This window comes from Pempheris klunzingeri, chromosome 14 (assembly GCF_042242105.1).
Source record: "Pempheris klunzingeri isolate RE-2024b chromosome 14, fPemKlu1.hap1, whole genome shotgun sequence".
Classification (NCBI taxonomy): Eukaryota; Metazoa; Chordata; class Actinopteri; order Acropomatiformes; family Pempheridae; genus Pempheris; species Pempheris klunzingeri.
In genome coordinates, this window is record NC_092025.1 from 1,102,348 (window position 1) to 1,123,524 (window position 21,177).

Here is a 21,177-nt window from a genome sequence, read left to right on the forward strand (position 1 = left end):
CATTTGGTCTATTATATTTTTGGCGACGTTTTGAGTCGCTGTGTTATACCTCAAACAGAATATTAAACCCTTGTAAATTAGCCAATGAAATAGCAATTACACACCGCCATAGTGCACTTTTAAAAAAGTGTGACTGTGTATTCATCCGCCTTATTGAGCGCACTTCCATTTCCGGGATGTTTTCTCTGCTGACCAACCTCCACCGCCATTGCAGGTCCAGGGAGTCGGTGTAGTGGCAGTCAGGCGTTAGCCAGGGGAAGCCCGCAAGTAAACAGTTTAGGGACAAATAAAAAAGTATCGTCACACCGACAGCACGTTTTACACTAGGCTTAGACTCAATTGATTTGGACTTTAGACTAGAGGCTCCCTGGCTGTCCGGCTAGGATCTGAGAGAAGAAGCCGTAGTTTGTTAGCATTAGAAGAAACCGGAGGAGAGTGAGAGAGAGGAACCGCCATGGCTCAGATCCTGCCTATTCGCTTTCAGGAGCACCTGCAGGTATGTGGATGAATGGACGGGTGAATTGTTGGGTAAAGTGTGTCTTACAGTCGCAATCGCTACGAGATTCACAGTGGCCCCAGAGACTTTTCAAACACAAGTTATTGATTGCTAACAAGCTAGCGTTGAGTTAGCTCTCGTGAGCTATGCTAACTAGCTTGGCAGGGTGGATGACGTTTATCTTAGGTAGCATCTAGCCTTGTTGCTAACACTTTGACTAGCCACCCTTATTCATGACATAAATTACGAAACTCTGCCATACAGACACAAAAGTGCCTATACACATTACGATTGAGTTGTAATCAGAAACGCTGTGTTATCGTAGTTATCTCTTTCTCGTGTTATTTCGGCCATGAACACATTCTGAGAAAAAGTGTCCGTTTCCCCGGAGTGCACACGGCTGGAGCTCTGACAGATACGGAGGACAGACAGAACAACTATGAGTTTAATAGTAATTCATTATCCTGTTACCTGTGCTGACGTAGTTGGATCACGTCGGTTACGCCACTTACCAGCACATAGTAACGTGACAGCTAAAAGAAAAGTGCAAATATTTTCTTTTATTCCTGGCTGTGGAGGTGGTCATGTGGTGTGTTGGCTCGTCTGATAGCTGCTCCACTACTCGTGTTGAATGACTTTGCCAATGTTGGATGAGGTTCACTATCCTCTGAGAATGACTCTTCATTTGAATTCATTTGCTGTCGTCTTTGATGGAAACCCTCCCTCCTACATGGTATCGATCCACCATTTAATATGTCATATAACACATATTGGAAATACTGGACAAACAGGTGTCTTCCTGTGTACTGTCTGGACTGTGCTTGTTTCTTGGTTTAAATGGCCACACCTTTACCGTAACCCCAATAACACTGCCAGTTGGTCAGGATGAGGAAGTGGAAACATTCAGTGCTCTCCAAGCTTATGGATATCGTCTGGAGTCCTGACTTTCAAGACGCAATGAATAAATCATGTTGACTTTTTTGGTGCTTCCGTCAGGCTCTGTAAGGAGAAATGTGATCTTTGCACCTCTCGGCTTCAAGAAAATCACATGTTTATTCAAAGTTTTTGTTTGTTTTGTAGCCCGGTTTGAGCACAAAAAGTCTGAATCCTCTAAGCCTTATGGCACTGATGACTTTGGGCCTAAATGTAGACTATTTACTTGTGATAGAACTGTTTCTCTACTTTCTCTTCATTTCTAAGATGATCTGTCTCTCCCCAATACTCAGTAATGATAACTGTGTTTTAACACTGATCCCTGAAGAGAGAAGTTAGAGGTCAGGGTCAGTGCCATTGGAGTTGATTGTGACTTTCAGTATCTTGTGCAGTGACAGCTCAGCAGAGTGAATGTTTGAACCCAGGCCTCTTAGTCTTATTATTTCATACAGGTCTTGTGAGAATAGCGAATAGCAAAGTCCTTAGATTTGTTTTTTTGTCATATTTGGCTGCTGTTGATGATGTTAAAACAAAATGAAAAAAGTCACCAGTCAGCACAGCACTGTTATTGCTTTCTTAGTTTACGTGACAGCAGATGATGAGTTAATATGTGAGCCAATCACATGAGACTGTATGGGGACTGAGCTTCACAAAGCTATGCAAAGGTCTTTTGTTACAATGAAATAATTATGGAATGAATTTTGATTCCTTTGTTAAGTGCTCTTGATTGTGGGAGTGAAAAGAGAGAGCAATACAGAAGTGGTGAATTGCTGTGGGTACTGTGGATTAAAATTGAACTAATATTTTTATCTTCAGCCAGGCTAAAGGCTTGTGCAATCATGCCCCGACACCACAGCTTTCCAGTGAAATCATACCGGTAGCTTTAGAATTTGATCTATAGGATTTAATTCAAGGAACTACTATATTTCACATGTAAGCTTCTTTACCTGTAGATATGTTTTACTTTTATGTAATTTTTTTTTTTTTGCATAATACTACAGTAATGTGTTTCATTTCATTTAGATTACTTGCCGTTGCACACTGTAGGTCTCAGTGATATGAAGTGAAGTGTGCTTTCCCGGATTTGTGTCATTGGCACGTCACAAGGTCATTTTGTGTGACTAATCAACTCCCAATGGATCTCCAGCACCTATCACTAATGCATGACCTGCATATGCTGTTTCATGCATGTTTCACAGCATGCATCACTTGAGCAGATCATGCAGAATAATAGAGCTGGATGATATGACCTAAAATCTATAGAAGGGTAAATTGTCACAATTACTGCAAGTTGAGTTGCAAATGTGTTTTCGTTGTTTGTGTTGCTTTATGTTTGATTGGCGTGTCCTGAGGAGTATGTTTGTTAATCGTTTAGCCTGTGAGTTTGTCAGGTACCATAAGATGCTGGCAAGACTCCTCACAAGAGCACCCAGGGAGCATGAGGAAGTTCTCCTAAGCTTTTGTTTCAGTGGGGTCACAGCACCCTGGAGAGACCAACTTGATATCAGTTCATTGTTCTTCTTTTTCCTGTCGTGATTTTTCACACAGCTTGTTTCTGACGTGGCTGATTTTCTTTTCTTCAACCTGCCAACTTATAGTTTACTATCACTTCAGTTGAACCTGATTGATTGCTCTGATGTTGACCCCCCCCCTGACATAAAAGCTACTTTGTAATGATGGCCGTCATGTCATCCTGTGTATATTTTCAAATTCCTGCTTCCACAAAAAACATTTCTTGGAGAGACTTAAAATATCCAAGTCTATTCAAAAGAGGGGGAAAAAAACAGTCCCAAGACCTCCTGTTTTTTATGTAGCTCTCTTGAGAACTTCATATTAAACGGTATCACAGCAAATCTCCCCCGAAGCTGTCCTTTTTTATATGTGATTGTGGATAACCACAGAGTAGTCTCTATGGTTGGCTGATAAGTCTATTGTCTGTTTAATAAGACTTTAAGAAGATATTATACTTCTTAGATGTCATGTCCAAATGATACATTTCACACAAATCTGAGTCCACATTCAGGTGAACTTTATTCATGGTCACATGTATTGAAATAAAGGTAATGCTAAATAAGCATTTGTTGTTTCCCACTTTTTTCAAACTAAAGTGTAGACACACGTTGATGGTTTACAGGATTTTGATCTCTCTGTGTCTAGTGTACAGAGTTAATATACAGAGCCGTGTGCACGTGGGCGACGGAAGCATAAAAGCTTTTACTTTGGGCTATGCTGTGCTCCCCACAACTTTGCAGTTGTGTGTCCTCTGTCATATGGTCAACTTGCATAGCTTGCATTTTTATATATCATCCATTTATATTGTGTATTGTAGACTCCAGTTCAAGAACTTTTAATTGCACAAGTGTCAAGTTAAACGCCTGTAACTCAGGCTCTCTTATCTATTCTCACACAACATAGTATATGTACTCAGTTTGTCATGCACTCCACTCCTAGCAAACTTAAAACATGTAACATTAAATGAATAAATGATGTTGACATACCAATAGCTACCCCTACTGCCCAGGAGGAGCTTGATCAGTGTTACAGTTCTGACGCCTGGTCCTCGATACCCATCTCTACCTGGGAGTTGGCTGTCTGCAACCATGAAAAATGGTCAGATCGTGTTTATGTGATGACAATAATGTGGCAATTCTTGATTGACAAAGGCTCACTTTTCAAATAATAAGGGTTTGACACGCCAGGTTTCCCATCCGGTGTGAAAAAGGCTCTGTTGATGATTTGTGGAGGGAAAAGCAAAAGCTTAAGCTTCTCAGATGGTGTGCTAATTCAGAACACTTTTTCACATACAAGTCCATAATGACATGTCACTGCTACTTAGCTTTCTCTGCATAGATGGATGTTTTGTAAGCATACACAGTAATCTGTTGCGTCTACAAAACATTGTGTAATATGTAATTATGTAAAATAAAAGATTTTCTATACTTCATGCTAAAATGTCTGAAATATTAGATATTTACAGGAAATCACACTTTACCCATTTTAAACATTTAGCTTTTCATTCCGAACAGTTATGAAAACATTTTAATCATTTTACTCCAGTCTATTGTTAACATGTATGAGGAGTTACCACCCCCCCTGGGCACAGTATCCACAGAGGTGTTGGCAGGTGGAAGACAGCTATGTGTGATTGGACAGCACCATCGTTGTGTTGTCTAAGGACATCTGCTAGCAAAATTTACAAATTTGCCCTGAATGAGGGAAAGAAAAATAAGTGCAATTGGGTAGTCATGTCCATTTGGTGGTTTTAAAATAGACGTTTGTGGTCTGAGAAAGGATACAGTTCCCTGAAAAGATGGGACTGACAGCACTGACACTAAATGCATATAGTTCAGATTTATTTTCAGTGGTGTTTGATGGTAAATGTAATTTGGTTTGCGCCACATTCCTCCTGTTTGCCTTGTGGGGAGAGCATTAGTTTATTGTGCCATGCACTCCGTGCTCTTTAAATATCACCTTACAAGGTCTGCATGTTGCACTTTGAACTGTGCTAGTAACTGACCAGCTGATATCCCGTGACAGGCGGGTGAGGATACAGATCTGCTGAACACTTGACATTCTGCAGCTCTGTCTAAATGTAAGATAAAACGTGCATTTGGGAGAAAAAGGAAACTGCAGTCCCAGAACCACCTCAGCAGAACTGGCCTGGAGTGGAGATGGATGGGGTCCAGGAATGCATGCATTCCTTTCTGCCCCCCCTTATCTAACAGTAAAGGCAGCCCTCTTGCAGCTCACCCCTGGGCTGGTCACATGTCCCCCGCCAGTGTCACATGGTAGTGGAGGAGGCAGCACTGGGCAGGCCTGTTGTTTCAGTCCTGGTGGACAATAGGTCCCTGGTTTCCTGTTGTGGAGCGCTGAAATGAAGTGCTGCAAGCCTCAGCACATTACATAGCACATCCTTCTCTGCCCTGCCTTGAACTTCACATGTGTGGGACACACACTGGGCTTTTTTTCTGCTGAGCAAGATGCTGCTTTCCTTTGAAGGAAGAGCGTACAGGTTAAAGCAACAGATGGGACTCCCTTGGGGCAGTTAGGAATAGTTCAAATCTGCTGGCAGATTCCTTATCTCTTTAGGTCAGCGGCAACCATCAGCTCAGTTCTTTGGCGATAATGGGGATTTCCTCAGTTTGACTCAGCTTCCTTACTAGAGAGCGCAGTGTCTGAGCTGGATGACTGTCTGCTACTGATCTGGTCAAATGGGCAGAAAACATCCTCACACGGGATGCATGATGTATCGGCTATTTGTATTGGGCAAGAGATGCATGAGAATAATGTTATTGATTTTGGAACCATATCAAATGTTTGCCTGATATATTGCAGTGAAGCTTTCATGGATCCACCTGCTGAGGAAAAGATGTCCAGGTGATTCTATGCCACGGTTAATGTTTTTGAAAATCAGGATAAATGCAAATTTACAAACAAAGCAGCTTTTCCTAGATGTTTAATTCTGAGCCATGTATTGTAGTCACAAGAAAAGCAAGAAACATGGCGGTACAGCAATGAAATGAAGATTAGAGTATTTGCTAGTACAGGGCCCACTTAGATTATATGTGAGTGAACTCCATGTGGGGATGTTCTGTACCTCGTTCTCCCATTAGTTTTCAGTCCCTGATGAAAGGATGGGACTTGCTTGGATTTGAGCTCATGTTTTGGTTTTTGTCTCAAGTGCACTTGCTCATGCTGTGAAAGGAGCTGATAATAGCAGAGAGTCCTGCACTATGATCTGAGCTCCTGCTGTATCCTCAGGGTGAAGGTTTCTAACACTTAGTCCAACTAAGACACGTAGAGGGAGCTTATGGGTGTTTGCATGCTGGGCCACTGTGCTTTATCTGAATGTGAAGGTTATTGTTTCCACAGCCGTATGCAGCAGCGGTGCTGTGTTACAGCAAGTAATTTCATCTCTCATGGGCCTTTTGAATTTCGTTATGTAGACTTTGATAACATGTTGTTGTACAAAAGTGTCAATAGGGACTTTCTTTATCAGTAGCTGTTAAATGCTGTAATTCTAATCATTCCTGCAAGCGGTAGTAGACCATCGTGTTAACTTGTCTGATTGGTGTAAGTGCAGTAAATCTGCAATAAAACATCCAGAGTTTAGCAATTAATGGCTCTCATTTCCTGACACACTCTTGATTGACACACTCATTCCTGAGCACCTAATCAGCTGTTCTCCTTGCTGCTTGACATTAACTTAGGAGGTTTCAGTGAGACTCGGCTTCTTTTACTTATTTGCATGGCAATTTTGCTGTCTCTGGTGCAAAAACATTGTCACGCAAAGGCACCAATTTAGGACATGCCCTACTATAATGTCATGTCATGGCAGACGCAGCTCTGGAAGTGATTAGAACGGAGTGAGGCAGAGAGGTGGACTTAATGGTTTGTCAAGGGACTAATGATAGTAATGCTTCACGTAATAGTGAGCTTCTGTGTCTCTTGCTGACATTTTGTCGCTGCAGTTGCACAGGCTAGCCGACTTAATCTCTTCAATGTTACCCTTAAGGTCATTGTGTAAATTGATCCTGTTATTCCTCCCCTTGACTGCTTTTTTCTTCTGTACTAACAAGCTTTAAACCACATGTATTAGACATTTCTCCTTCTTGATTTTAATCAGAAATTGACCTGCTGACCACACTCCCCAGATTAGTGTGTTGATCGTCGTGCTAGACTAGAGTATACGTGACACTCTCCCCTTAGATTACTCTCCGGTCTCTCATGTGCTCTCCTCTCGCAACCCTGTCATTAGCCGTCGATGGATTCGGAGGTTTGGGTCTAGCATCTGCACATTAAAGCTTGTGCTAAGTAAAAAGCGGGAGCACCAAAGCCAGGCCAGGTTAGACCAAATGGCTAAATGAATTTCCACATTGGTTGTAGCTCCACTGGTTTGACCTGCTTTCGCCTAAATTCCAGCTCATTGATGTCATGTTTGCCCACAGCAGTGTTTTACCATAAGGTCTCCATAGCAAAGCTGTCTGACAGACCAAACTGTGGTGTGGTCCGTCTTCTAGTTGAGCAACATCTGTCTGTGTTTGTTGCTCTTTATTCCAAGGGACAGAGGTACCATGTTTGCTGTGATTAGGCGGTGCTGCTCTTTGTTTTTCCGAAAGCTTTTCATTGTGAATGAAAGGGCTTCCTGCTGATCCCAGAATAGATGGCAGATGGTAGAGTGAGAGAGAGAGCACGTAAATCTGTCTAGAAAACTATTGTGTAATAATAGAGGATAACCCTCTTCTTCTGCTTAATACATAGACATCCGTCTGGTTTACAGAGATTAGAGAGATGATTTAAAGACAGTCAAACAGCTAATTCACAGATCTCAGAGCCGCTACATAGGATCTTGTTACAAAAGAGGAGTCTGCTCTTGGTTTGAATCCATGTCTAGTAGGTCCATTTCAAGAAAGATGGCAGTTTTTATGGTGTTATGATCAAGTAAACTGTGGCTAATTATCACTGAAACCAGATGTATTCAGTGTCTGAAGTACATGGACATTCTGTCTGCGGGACCTTTCACTTTGTCTGGTGTTTGAATAAATGTTGCCTTAGTAAACAAGGCTTCCGCACTGGACAATGGTAGTGATAAGACGTGCGATGGAGTTGGTGCATGATGTCACCCTCTGCTGTAATAAAAAAGCATGTAACGCTGTGGTAAACACAGCCACAGACCACTTTTCAGTTCGTCCTTCATAGCTTGTAGAAATACTTGTTCTGTAAGGTCGTATATGGCAGTGTCATTGAGAGGGAACCAGGTTACGCACTAGTGAAAGAATGTGGGTGGGGCAGGGCTGGGAGTGAAGGGTGTGTCCTGTCATTGATAAAAGGTGTACCCGTTTCGTTGAGCAGTTCCTGGAACTGTGGTTTGTGCTTGCTGATTAGGAAAGGCAAATTGTTGACAGTGCAGCCAAATAATATCATGAACAAGCCACGAACACTCGCCACCAAACATGGGTCAGTTGTGGTTGTGGCTGCCAAGCTTAGCAGGCTGATAATTTGTGTTCACAAACGTACTCTTGACTTTTAAAAGTTTATATCAGGGGGCCACAGATTATGAATTTAAGAATTCTCCGTTAAAGACCACAGACTGTACGTACTTATTTAGAGATTTATTTTGCAGTTTTGAAGAGGAAAAAATAAATTTTACTGGCATTAATATATTATGAGGCAAATATTTAATGACAACATTATATTTGAGTGTTGTATTTCTATAGTTTTATCCATTTTGTTTTAAATAAATGTCACGGTATGATGTGTCACTAAGTAGAAATAATTCAATCTGGTCAGCTTTTTGGCAAATGGAAATGATGTCACAACAAAGGTGCAAATTATTGACTACAACCATGTATGTGAACAGCCGCCACTGTGTCTGAAGATTGATCAGGAAATCATGCTCCAAATAGCGACAGGTATTTATACAGCATTTGCACAACTGTGGTTTATAGTTGATAGGTTGCAAAAGAAGAGGAAGTTACAACAGTAAAACGTGGCCTATAGGAAATCTTTCCAGTAGTTTCATTTCCTTCAGATTTACATCACAACAGTGTTACTGACTGCAATTTGTTAGCAGGAAGATCCGTGGGGTCTGTGTGTGCAATGATGGTGTCATTTTAGACCTGTAAACCATGATACATGGTTTGTACTTGCACCAGAGTCCTGACAGTCCTGCCCAGAGCTGTTTTGGCACTGCTCTCGGTAGGTAATGCTGTGTCAGGGTTTGCATGAAGCCGGCAGGATGCCCCGTTTCCAGCCTTGGCAGTAAGCTGGGCTGCAGAGCTTGCTGGTGTTATGTGCTGCAAGGCGTTTCATACCCATACCCTCAGGATTTTAGTTAAACCTCTTTATGTCCCATATCACATTGTTCGTTCTGCTGGGACTCCTGTAAGTCAGGGAAGCTCAGGCAACATTGCTGAACTGTGACATCCTTTTCTGTGTTGATTGCACAAGCTGTACAATTTGAATGCTTGTCTTGTGATTATCAGAACAGGTGTCATGGCAGAGTTGTTTTCATGCAGCGAAAACACTAATGCTAATAATATAACTGTATATACTAATAGATGCTACTCGTAGCCTTGACAAACTGCCTCTTGACTAAATGCAATAAGCTGCAAGAAGTCAGACCACGAAAAAGGCTGCTGGTTGTCAGAGTGCAGTGAGACCACAGTGTTGTGTAATCCGGTTGTAGTTTCCTCTTTGGCCCATGCTTTGAGAACTTGGCGTTGGATTAGCCCTCCACCCAGCCCAGCTCGCTAGCCGCTGTGACCACAGCTCCATGTGTCCATGTGAGCTGCTGCTCAGTGTCAGGCTGGGTGAGCTCATCGGCTGGCTGCGGTAGTGAGAAGCAGCTGAGCACAGAGTCCACGTCTTCTCATTGGACAGTGTCGCACCCTGACACTCACTGCAGTGCTTGAAAGACATTTCCTATTGTCCTTTTCTCCGTACTTTATTTTACCACACGCGTGGTTGCGTGGACATCTCTTACAAAAACACAGTTTGCAGTGAAATGAAAATAAACTACCTCTCCTTAAATGACAGCCTGGAGATGAGATTGTGGCAGGAAGAAAGTGACCTCAGTGCTTTCTGTAACCTGTAACCTTGTGCATTGCTGTTCAACCTAACATGCCCCCTCACTTCTTTCCTTTTCTCTTAGCTCCAAAACTTAGGAATCAATCCGGCCAACATAGGCTTCAGCACCCTAACCATGGAGTCTGATAAGTTCATCTGTATCCGAGAGAAGGTGGGCGAGCAGACTCAGGTGGTGATCATTGATATGGCGGACCCCAATACACCTATTCGCAGGCCCATCTCAGCCGACAGCGCCATCATGAATCCAGCCAGCAAAGTCATTGCACTTAAAGGTAAGGCAGTGTATTGGCAGAACAGAGGCCACATTTCTCTAGACCAGTGTAGGTAAATCAGAGAGAGAGCTACTGTCTTATTACTTCAGTGCTGTATTTTAACCAGCCCCTTGTAAGGGGTCTTCAGTATTTGGTTCTGACATATTTGTTCAAGAAAGTGCCATTTGTGTAATTAATAAGAGTATTTCTAGATTAGTTTCATCTATTTATGTCCATACACATCCAGCTACTTTAGTTTTCTGCTGTGAATTAGTTTGTATTGGCCAACGTGTATGTTTTCTCCAAACATTTGTCCTGTAAATATTCAAGTAGCATATTTTTAATTCTTTTTGTCCAGCATCCATGATTGCTTTGACTTTTTTTGTTGTTTTTGTTTTGTCTTTTCTGTGTTCTTTTTTTTTCCTTTACTGCTTTCTTATGTGTTTGCAGACGGTGAGTTGAAATTTAACTACTTCATTGTGGAAGTAAAATCCTGTTTTCAAGACAGTATTGATGAAATTATGCCATTTGGTACTACACTCCGTAGCATGCTTACTAAATGAAGCATGGCCTAGCTTTTCATATTTTTAATACTTCTTCACGCATATCTGGATAATTCTTTGGACCTTCTCCCACGTGTAGGCCATTGAGAATATTTCTTCGTAAACAGGATTTAGCTTTCACAGCCTTATAGCTTGCTGGCATTCCATCAATTTTGTTCACACGTACAAGTGATTCAGAACCTGTTGTACATGTGGTAATGCTGTGGGTAAAACTTATTCATTTCAATTCACGTTTCTTCTCAACTTTCATTTGAAATCCATGTCTTCTTCCATCTGTGCGAAGTGCTAATTGCCCAAACCTGTTGTTTCACTTGTTTCCCAGCTGTGTTTGATATTTGTTCATTTACTTGCTTAGTTTAGCAACTTTTGACAAACAAGATTAGTGTTTGCTTCATGTACCAGAAAGCAGAGACCTGATCTCATAGCAGCATTGATTTGATTTCACATGTCCCTGATGGGACACAAAAAGACAACTCTGAATAATAACCTGTGAGGCGCTCTTGTCGAGGTGTGAAAAGTCGAGTTAAGGAGCACTTGCTGTCCAGCAGATCCAAGAGCCCAATAGCCAGTGTCCGCCTGTCTGTGTTCAGCCCTTGGCCTTGTCCCAGTCCAACTATTAGGATATCATTTATGAGCCAAACAGCTTGTGTCTTCAGATTTTTGGCTTAAGTATCTCCCTGTGGTCCCAGTTTTATGCTCGGAAATCCATGAATGTCTAAGGCCCACTGGCCCTTCAGGTTTCCTTGTCCAAGGACATTATTATTTTGATAATTTGAAATGATTGTTAGGTCATTGACTTTACCAGATTATTTACTCCAGCTCATTTTACTGGAATACTTGCTACTTACTAACCAGACTCAAATGTATTGATTTCAGTAAACATTAGTTAGTGTTAAAACGAGGACAATGAGGAGGTACTAACAGGGAGAATGTCAGTTTTGTTGGCTTGACGCTGGGGCGTTGAAAGAACTTTATGTGACGGCGTGCGTTAGTGTCCTTTTACAATGTATTGTAACAAGACTGGCTGTCGTCCCTGCTGAGGATGTGGTGCAGCGTGGAGTTGTGTGCTGATCTTTTACAGAGTTGTAGCTGATTGCTGACCAACATGTGACATACAGACATGAGCAGGAGTGAGCTTTTTTTTTAGTTCTATCTGCTCTTTATACTGCCTGGTTAAATGTTACACAGCAAACACAAGGCTCTTGATTTTCAGTTTCTAGAAGTCGCAGACCCTGATTAACCCTGATAATATATTCACATTCACGCAGAAGTTATTGCCTTAATGCTACAAAAAAGAAGACGCTGATCAGCAGGTCCTCTTTTCATTAGCATAGCTCAGAAAATTAAAAATAAATAAATAAATAAATAATAATAATATATAATATGTCTCGTGAATGCTGTAAAATTTCAGCTAATGCCTGTTTTCATCAGCCACAGCACACCAGTTGTGTGATTGTGCTGTGACTGTGTGAAAAAGAATAGTTTGAGTAGCTGAACAGTGTATGGAGAGCTCCAGATCCATACTGGCTCAAGTTGTCGTATCTATCTTTTCCTCACGGATTATGCAGCAGGATAGGGTGCAGCATAGACGCTTCCTCCCTCTTTCTACCCCCACTGTGTTCCCTGCTCAGTCTACCATAATGATGCCTCTCAGCCGACCTTGTCATGTGACACGGTATCGAGCCATAATCTTTTCATGTAACCGTGTTTGAATTACAGACAGAATGCGCTCACACACCTCCAACAGCTGATCATAATTCAATTAAAAATCCCTTTGCTTGCTCTTTGAAATTTGGCTGCTGCTGCAAGTGGTCACCACACTGCTTATTGTACTCTGGTCCCATGGCTTAGTGATGGCAAGATGATTTTAAAAGTTGTGCTAACACATTAGTCTTTGCTTTTTCCCACTTTGTTGGTATAATAATGAGCAAACAAGGAAGTCACACTGCTTCTTAATAAAGCTTTAGCTCACTAAATTAACCCTAACTAATAAACAAAAAAATGCAGGTGAGTGAACTTTATTTGAACATTAAGTTTCCAATCTGTTGTCAGAACATCACAAAGCATATTTAACTTCAATTGTAGACAACCAATCACAATCACTATTGGAAACGCTGTCACCGTGTGACTCTTCTCCAAAAGCCTCTTAATTGCATAAAATCTACCCTTCCCCTTGATTGTGCCTCTACATATGTTTCGCTGTCGTATCACACTGTTATATATTTGACTCAGATGCAGATGTGTTTGCCTTTTTTGTGAGTTGTTTCTTGCCTCTACCCTCTGTCTGCTTTCTTTCAATAAAGGCTATTAATTTGATGGGATGGGCCACGTAGTCGGACATAACAATACATGACATGAGTACATTTATTAATCGTCTTTGTGGAGCTGTGGTCAGTTTAGTTAAATACTGTGTTTATTAGTCCATATTCTTAATTTGAGCTAAGAGGTATGTATGTATTCAGTCATTCACATCCTCACAGACCACAAGGAGCACCCATAACCTTTTTTTTGCTCACGGGATTGTTTGTTAAGTTAATGCCAAACAACTATCCTCCTCCTTGACTTCCTCATTTACCTTTAGTTCTACCTGCATCTGGCTTTAGGCTTCTCTACATATATTTATGTGCTCTTATTGGCCTGCCAGTTCACCATGTACCTAAACAGTCAAGAATAAAAAAAATAAATAAATAAAATTGACTTGATTGAAGTGCACAATTTACACAATGACACCTTGTGTAACCTCTGAGGAGGCTGAAATTTAAATCACTTGTTCCAATTTTTCTATGCCAGTTGTCTCACTACACTTCATTCAGGTATGACACAATTTCCGACTACAGCATGTATGGCATCCCCTCTCTGTCAGTCATGGCATCGTTGCTTGATGACCTCTGTACCATGACTGCCAATATTTCAAATATGAATCTCCCAATTCTATTGAAATTTGGTGTTTTTCTTTTCCCCTGAATCTACTGTATGTGCGGACATGCTGTCGTCAGATATTATAACACTCTCCTGGGGCCTGACTCGTGCCCCCTCTCTCCCCCCTCTAGCCGCCAAAACCCTTCAGATCTTCAATATTGAGATGAAGAGCAAGATGAAGGCACACACCATGACAGACGATGTTACTTTCTGGAAGTGGATCTCCCTTAACACAGTTGCACTTGTGACTGACAATGCCGTCTACCACTGGAGCATGGAGGGTGACTCACAGCCTGTGAAAGTCTTTGACCGCCACTCTAGTCTGGCAGGCTGCCAGATCATCAACTACCGTACTGACGCCAAACAGAAATGGCTCCTGCTCATCGGCATCTCAGCCCAGGTAATCGGCTGCTCATGACTTCTTAGTTTAATGTCTTAAACATGTCGTCAACACAGAGAATATACAGTAAACAGCCTGTTTGCAGTCATAAGTAAGTGTAGATACCCCATAGCTACCTTTAGCACTGGTAGTCAGTCTATTTTATTCATATTTCTGTGTACTTTTTTTCTCCCTTTTCAGCAAAATCGGGTGGTGGGAGCCATGCAGCTCTACTCTGTTGACAGAAAGGTCTCTCAGCCCATCGAAGGCCATGCTGCCAGCTTCGCCCAGTTCAAGATGGAGGGGAATACAGAGGAGTCGACTTTGTTCTGCTTCGCTGTCAGAGGCCAGGCTGGAGGGAAGGTAGCTGATGTTGATAACATAATAGGGGAAACCAGTTTTAATGTCATTGGCGTTCTTAAGCAAAACCTCCTTGAGTCTTTTTTTTCACTTGTGTTTTTTCGTCTTGGCGCAGTTGCACATTATTGAAGTGGGGACTCCACCAACTGGCAACCAGCCATTTCCAAAGAAAGCAGTGGATGTGTTCTTCCCTCCAGAAGCCCAGAACGACTTCCCTGTGGCCATGCAGGTGTGGACCACTCTTCCATAACTGGCCACCTGGCTCAGACTTGAGCTGTCAAAAGTCAACTTCGAATGATTTAGAACTGATGCGTAATTTGTTTGAAATTATTCAAATGCAATCCATATAGCATAGCACACCCTCCACCCCACAAGAGTCTCCTGCTAATTTATTTTCCTGTTTGCTGTCATAGAGCTGCACTATGCTTCGTGAGAGTTTAGTACCACTTGGAATATTGTATTGTCTCCTTTTACCTATATAGGTTAATGTGATGCCTTATGTGATCATAATCAGACAATCACACTGTGCTTCATCTTTGTTTTTTGACAGATAAGCTCCAAGCAAGATGTGGTTTTCCTTATTACCAAATATGGCTACATTCACTTGTATGACCTGGAGACGGGCACCTGCATCTACATGAACCGCATCAGTGGAGAGACCATCTTTGTTACAGCTCCCCATGAGGCCACCTCAGGCATCATCGGGGTCAACAGGAAGGGACAGGTAAGAATGATATGCTCAAGGAAATTAAATGTATGTTTAGCATGACTGCTGTTTGTCTTGTTATTATGTCAAAGTAGGTTTTCCTGATGAAACCATATATTCTTTCTAACCGCTATCATACGACAGAACTAGTTCTATATTATTTGCCCCTTAAATCCTCAGCAATCGCAGGTCCTGCAAATCTGACTCAGGTTAATGAATGTAAACAAGCCCAACATCAACATTAGTTGTCACATCGGGTAGTAACAACAACTCCTTGTTTGTCGGCCATCATCAGGCAAGCTCAGACTTTGTCAGGAGGCATTATAAATAATCCAAGGTGTATTGTTTCACATGGAGAGAGGAGAGAGGGTTGTGTCTTACTGCTTTTGTAAAGCTGAACCAGAGAGGAGAACTGGATCCAGCCAGCCTATGAATAATGTTCCAGCCAGGCCACACACCACATTAATAATTGAGTGAAGAGAAGAAAGCTGATCTGAGGCAGTGACGGATCTCGCTATATGCTGGGGCAGTGAAGTGTGTGTGTGTGTGTGTGTGTGTGTGTACACGCATCACATGCACACAAACACGTACACAGAGGATGTGATCTGAGAGATAATAGGCCACTGTTGGCTGTGGCCCCTCAGTGCCTCCAGTTGACTGTTTGGTTACCAACAATATTGGTAACCTGATACTAGTAGTAATATATTATTACGCCGCTTTCCCCATACATTTCTTGTGAACCCACTGCTGTCTTTGGTCAGCAGACCACAGAAGTGCTTGCATAAAGAAAAGCAAACCAGATAATTGAAAAAAGTGATTTTTATTTAGTACTGTTCCCGATTGGACTGGTCAAACAGAACCGTGTAGAAGGCCACAGAAAGGGCTGGCTCTGTGCTGCTGCTTAAAAAGTTCAAGATGATAATATGGTAGTTTGAAATTTAAGTCACGTAGTAGTTGAATATTTGTGCTGTGGTATCACAATGCTTGTATTAAAGTTAACTGTAAGCAAAGAAAAATAACCCCCAGGAAAAACTCTCTCACTCAGTTGCAATAACCATCCAGTGTGTGGAGTTGGTTTGAAGAAAACATCACAAAACTAAATGGTGGTTAACCACACGGGTATAGTGTACCGTAACCACTGTGGGGAAAAAATCAATACCCCCCACAGCCCCATTCTAAGGTCAGGTGCTACGGTCTTCACGTCATGGATGAACATGGAATAAATTGGCAGCAACATGAACATAAACCTCCTGGTTTGGAGTTTTTTTACGACTTAATGTCGTATTGACTTGTACATTTCCATCTCTCCAGTATTATTGCTTCTACGCTGCCTTAACTGGTAGCTGCAGTTGTCAGAAAGCTTCATTCTAAGCAGTGTGTTTGAGTCTCAGCATCAGCATCTCTTGATACCTTGACTTAGACCTGATGCCAGACCAGGCCTGGCATTGACATGCAATGGCCATAGCTGCAGGGCAGACCTGCTGCATACATGCCAGAGACGGACAGAGGAGGCAAAGGAGGGAGAGAAAAGAGAGACCTAGCAGAGGGGAAAATAGGGCCCACCATCCATTAGCACATGATGTGAAGTGGGAGGCACCGCCTGGTGCCCTCAATCCTCTTAGTGCTGGTCCTCTCATCCAGTCACAACCTCCACCGTATCTTCCACGTCATCGGCATGGCAGAGACATGTGCTGTCTGCCTCACAGTTTTACTATTCTGTGTGTGGATTTGTGTCAGGACCAGTGTATCACTTGATACGACAGCTCGTGTGTCCTTTGACACTTGGCGCTCTCCTGTTGAGAGCAGTTGTTCTGGCAAGTTTGTCTCTTTTTCCATCAGACTCTGATCATTGTGTTTAAATGGCAGGTCACATTTTAAATTAGCTGAAGGCTATCACAAAATATGTCGACAGCAGTGTATTTTGTCACTTGAGTCCAGGGGGTTTCTTTTATCGTCCATGTTTCACTCCTGACTTTAATTATTTGCCTCTTCATCTCTTTGGGATGCTGCATCCTCCTCCCTGACCACACTGAGGTAGCACACGGAATCTCCACAAACTAAGGGACCTATTCATGCTCCTTTTCTGTCCATATTTCAACTACCTCCAATTAGTCCACCCACATTATAGTGAGTAAGTGACTCTGCTTTAGTGGCAGGAAGAATGAGGTTTAGTCACCCGTGTTAAAAGCTGGGGCACTGACCTGCTGGGCTTGTTTGTAGAGGGACCAACACTGGCGGTCTTTCTCCTTCACTCCCCTCCCCTTTCCTCCACCCTGCTCTTTTCATTCAACTCATTCTCCTTTCTCTCTCTGTTGCCAGACTGCTCACAAAAGCCATGCGTTACACTAACCCACTAATCATACATTTGCATTCATCAGCCACAACCCAAGCCCAGACGGTGTCTAATGGACTTTAATGCTACTGCCCACAGTTGTATTTAGCTGAGCTTGCTCACTTTGCTAATTTCTGACCCAGGATGTGAATAAGGAATGTGTTGATTTATACCAGAGTTGTCTAGCTGTAGCTGAGATGAGTTGAAATAAAAAAGACCATCCATCAATGTAACCTGCACTTTCCATCGGCCTGGTCGATTTATCGGTCTAGCCTCGATAAACATTGTTGAGGTGGGGGTCAGGGGCTGTCCATCTGACTTCATTTAGCTGCATGCTTCACATTAAAGCACATAGATTTTGACAAACCTAAGGTGGTTGGTATAATGATAATACAGTGAGCAGCTCCATGCCTTGCTGGGGATTGACACCTTCTAGACCAGAGGGCAATAGAAGATAATACTAAAAGGAAAAGTGCTATTATTTTTCATCAGATTTATGAAAACAACGCATGGTAAGTGCTGCCCTGACTCTGCTCTCTAGTGCACTGTATTGCAACATTCTCTGTTTTTCCCTGTGACTCAGGTGCTGTCGGTCTGCGTGGAAGAGGAGAACATCATCCCCTACATCACTAACGTGCTGCAGAATCCAGATCTGGCTCTCCGCTTAGCTGTCCGCAACAACCTCGCCGGCGCTGAGGAGCTCTTTGCACGCAAGTTCAACAACCTGTTTGGTGCTGGCAACTACTCTGAGGCTGCCAAGGTTGCTGCCAATGCACCAAAGGTACTCATCCTATTAGCCTGTTTCTCTGACGTAGTCATTACAATAAAAATGTAATATACAATCAGCCCGGTTGTTTTTATTGCATGGCCATTGAATTAGATATGCCACATGTTCTTCCCACTCGCCTTGGCCTTTATAAGACCTTTTAGATCTCCTCTCACCTTGTGTTGACCTTTCCCCTCCCAGGGTATCCTGCGAACCCCAGACACCATCCGTCGCTTCCAGAGTGTTCCAACACAGCCAGGCCAGACCTCCCCCTTGCTGCAGTACTTTGGTATCTTGTTGGACCAGGGCCAGCTCAACAAGTTTGAGTCTCTGGAGCTTTGCAGGCCGGTCCTCCAGCAGGGACGAAAGCAGCTCCTGGAGAAGTGGCTGAAGGAAGACAAGGTATTGCAGATCTCCATCTCAGCCTCCACTCACAGGAAGAGGCGCTTCCTTAGCTGCCTGTTTGTTTACATGACTCTCCTCTTATCTTGACTCGTGTGAGAGCGTCTGAAACTGTACATTTGGGTAGTTTTTAACTGCCTCAATGGTAAACAGGAAAATCTGGGACTGGGGATATGTATTCGTATGTATTTGAATTTTCACTCATATGTATTTAGCATATATGCAACAACAAATATGTGACAATTTATCTCTGTTCTTTCCCTTTGTCATTTGGTACAACATAGATGTCCTCTGTATGGATTTTCATTTTGTATTTGCTTATTTATCACTTAAGTAACTTCTACAGATACATCATAAAAAAGATGGACACAAAACAAGAATTTAAATGAGACAAAACAAAAGTGAGGAAAGGATGAGAGAAAAATGCTGTATGCCTTTTTAAAATTGTCCTAATTTTCTCCCAGCGCTGATGTTTCTTGTCCTACGTTTCAGTTGGAGTGTTCAGAGGAACTGGGTGACCTGGTGAAAGCAGTGGATCCCACCTTGGCTCTCAGTGTCTACCTGAGGGCCAACGTCCCCAACAAAGTCATCCAGTGCTTTGCAGAGACTGGTCAGTTCCCCAAGATCGTCCTGTACGCAAAGAAGGTATGTCTGTCTGCCGGAGAGGGCGTGTGAGCGCTGGCCAACAAAGTACAAGACTCATATGAAAGAAAGCATTTCCTTATGTCCAATTCAAGGATTTAGTTGTTTCATGCTTTAATCAGTATGTGTCTGCATGGAGTTTAGAGCACTTCTTGGCGTCCCCTAAAGTTAATAGCTTAAAACAATGGCTCTAAAATTGATTATAATGCAGATGTATCATTTATTGTTACAGGTGGGCTACACTCCAGACTGGATCTTTCTGCTGAGGAATGTGATGCGGATCAACCCAGAACAAGGCCTGCAGTTTGCCCAGATGTTGGTCCAAGATGAAGAGCCACTGGCTGACATCACACAGGTCAGAGGAGGGGAGGGGAGATTTAGGAGATTAAAAATCAACTGCAGCACAGGGTGGGTGGGGTTGTACTGCTGAAGCTTTGAGGTTCAAGTGAGACCTAACTATACTTCTCTAAACTATGATAAACATTGTGAACTCCTTACATCCCAAGCCTGAAGTTAACAGGCCTCCTCCAAACGTTCCTCGAAACTGGACAAAGTATTTGACCAAGTCACATGTCACGCTAACGTCTGTGAACCTCCGCTATCCTGCTGTATAAAGGAAGCGCACCTCTTCCGTTGCTTCCTGCCTCTGCAGACAATCTGCACTGCAAATGTCAAGTGCTGACACAGCTTTCTGCGTTACCCAAAGTGCTGTACTGGCAGAGAACAAGAGTTTAAGAATAAAACACATTGCATGGGATGCTTTTTTTTTCAATCTTTGAAAGAGGAAACGTATTGTAATCAGCCAACTGTCACATTTTATTGCAAGTGGCCTTTAAGCAGCTTTAAAGATGTTCGGTATTCGGTCTTCTTGCACCTGTCAAATTTAATCCTGTCGGTGTAGGACTCTAGGAGACTGTGGCAGGAGTGTTATATACTAATGTGTTGTATACTAATAGCCACAGTTTAGTAGTACTTTATTTTGCTACAGCAAAGGTTTTGACAAGTAATATCCTTGTCAGGGCTTTAGCAGCTAGATAAGCATGGCTTCTTCTCCTCTCTTGTGTTGAAGTTAACACCTGTGTGTCTCCATGTCTGCCCAGATCGTGGATGTATTCATGGAGTACAACCTGATCCAGCAGTGCACCTCATTCCTCCTGGATGCCCTGAAGAACAACAGACCCTCAGAAGGACCACTGCAGACTCGCCTGCTGGAGATGAACCTCATGCATGCTCCACAGGTGGACCCATCTACACATCCTCACTGAAATTCATCCAATTAATAGCTGGGGTGCATTTCTCTTAACTTTTTGCGTTGCTTGATGTCATCATTGCAGGTTGCTGATGCTATCCTGGGCAACCAGATGTTCACCAACTACGATCGAGCCCACATCGCCCAGCTGTGTGAGAAGGCCGGACTCCTGCAAAGAGCTCTGGAGCACTACACCGACCTGTACGACATCAAGCGTGCTGTAGTGCACACGCACCTGCTCAACCCAGAGGTAGGGTTCACTTCCCAACTCAATAAAATGCAAAGATGAAAACTTCTTGTCAGATTTTCCTTGCTTCTTGTAGAATTGTTCATTAGCGCCATGGCTGATATTGCATAATTGCTGACTTAAACTAACATGCCCCCCATCTCCTCCAGTGGCTGGTCAACTTCTTTGGCTCGCTGTCAGTGGAGGACTCCCTGGAGTGCCTCAGGGCCATGCTGTCGGCCAACATACGCCAGAACCTGCAGATTTGTGTCCAGGTGGCTTCCAAATACCACGAACAGCTCTCCACACAGTCTCTCACTGAGCTCTTTGAGTCCTTCAAGAGCTTTGAAGGTGACAAAACAAA

General features: G+C 42.7%; 1 protein-coding gene across 1 annotated transcript in view; it reads left to right on the plus strand.

Moving 5' to 3' along the window:
- Positions 1–204: 204 nt before the first annotated feature.
- cltca (clathrin, heavy chain a (Hc)) overlaps positions 205–21,177 on the plus strand; it is a 32,682-nt gene continuing 11,709 nt past the window's right edge. Inside the window, exons 1-13 of the mRNA XM_070843794.1 lie at positions 205–496; positions 10,083–10,290; positions 13,883–14,151; positions 14,332–14,493; positions 14,606–14,719; positions 15,041–15,214; positions 18,112–18,309; positions 18,496–18,696; positions 19,189–19,341; positions 19,571–19,693; positions 20,439–20,576; positions 20,673–20,837; positions 20,984–21,164. Coding sequence (XP_070699895.1) covers positions 455–496; positions 10,083–10,290; positions 13,883–14,151; positions 14,332–14,493; positions 14,606–14,719; positions 15,041–15,214; positions 18,112–18,309; positions 18,496–18,696; positions 19,189–19,341; positions 19,571–19,693; positions 20,439–20,576; positions 20,673–20,837; positions 20,984–21,164 — 2,128 coding nt within the window. The 5' untranslated portion in view covers positions 205–454. The remainder of the gene's footprint in view (positions 497–10,082; positions 10,291–13,882; positions 14,152–14,331; positions 14,494–14,605; positions 14,720–15,040; positions 15,215–18,111; positions 18,310–18,495; positions 18,697–19,188; positions 19,342–19,570; positions 19,694–20,438; positions 20,577–20,672; positions 20,838–20,983; positions 21,165–21,177) is intronic.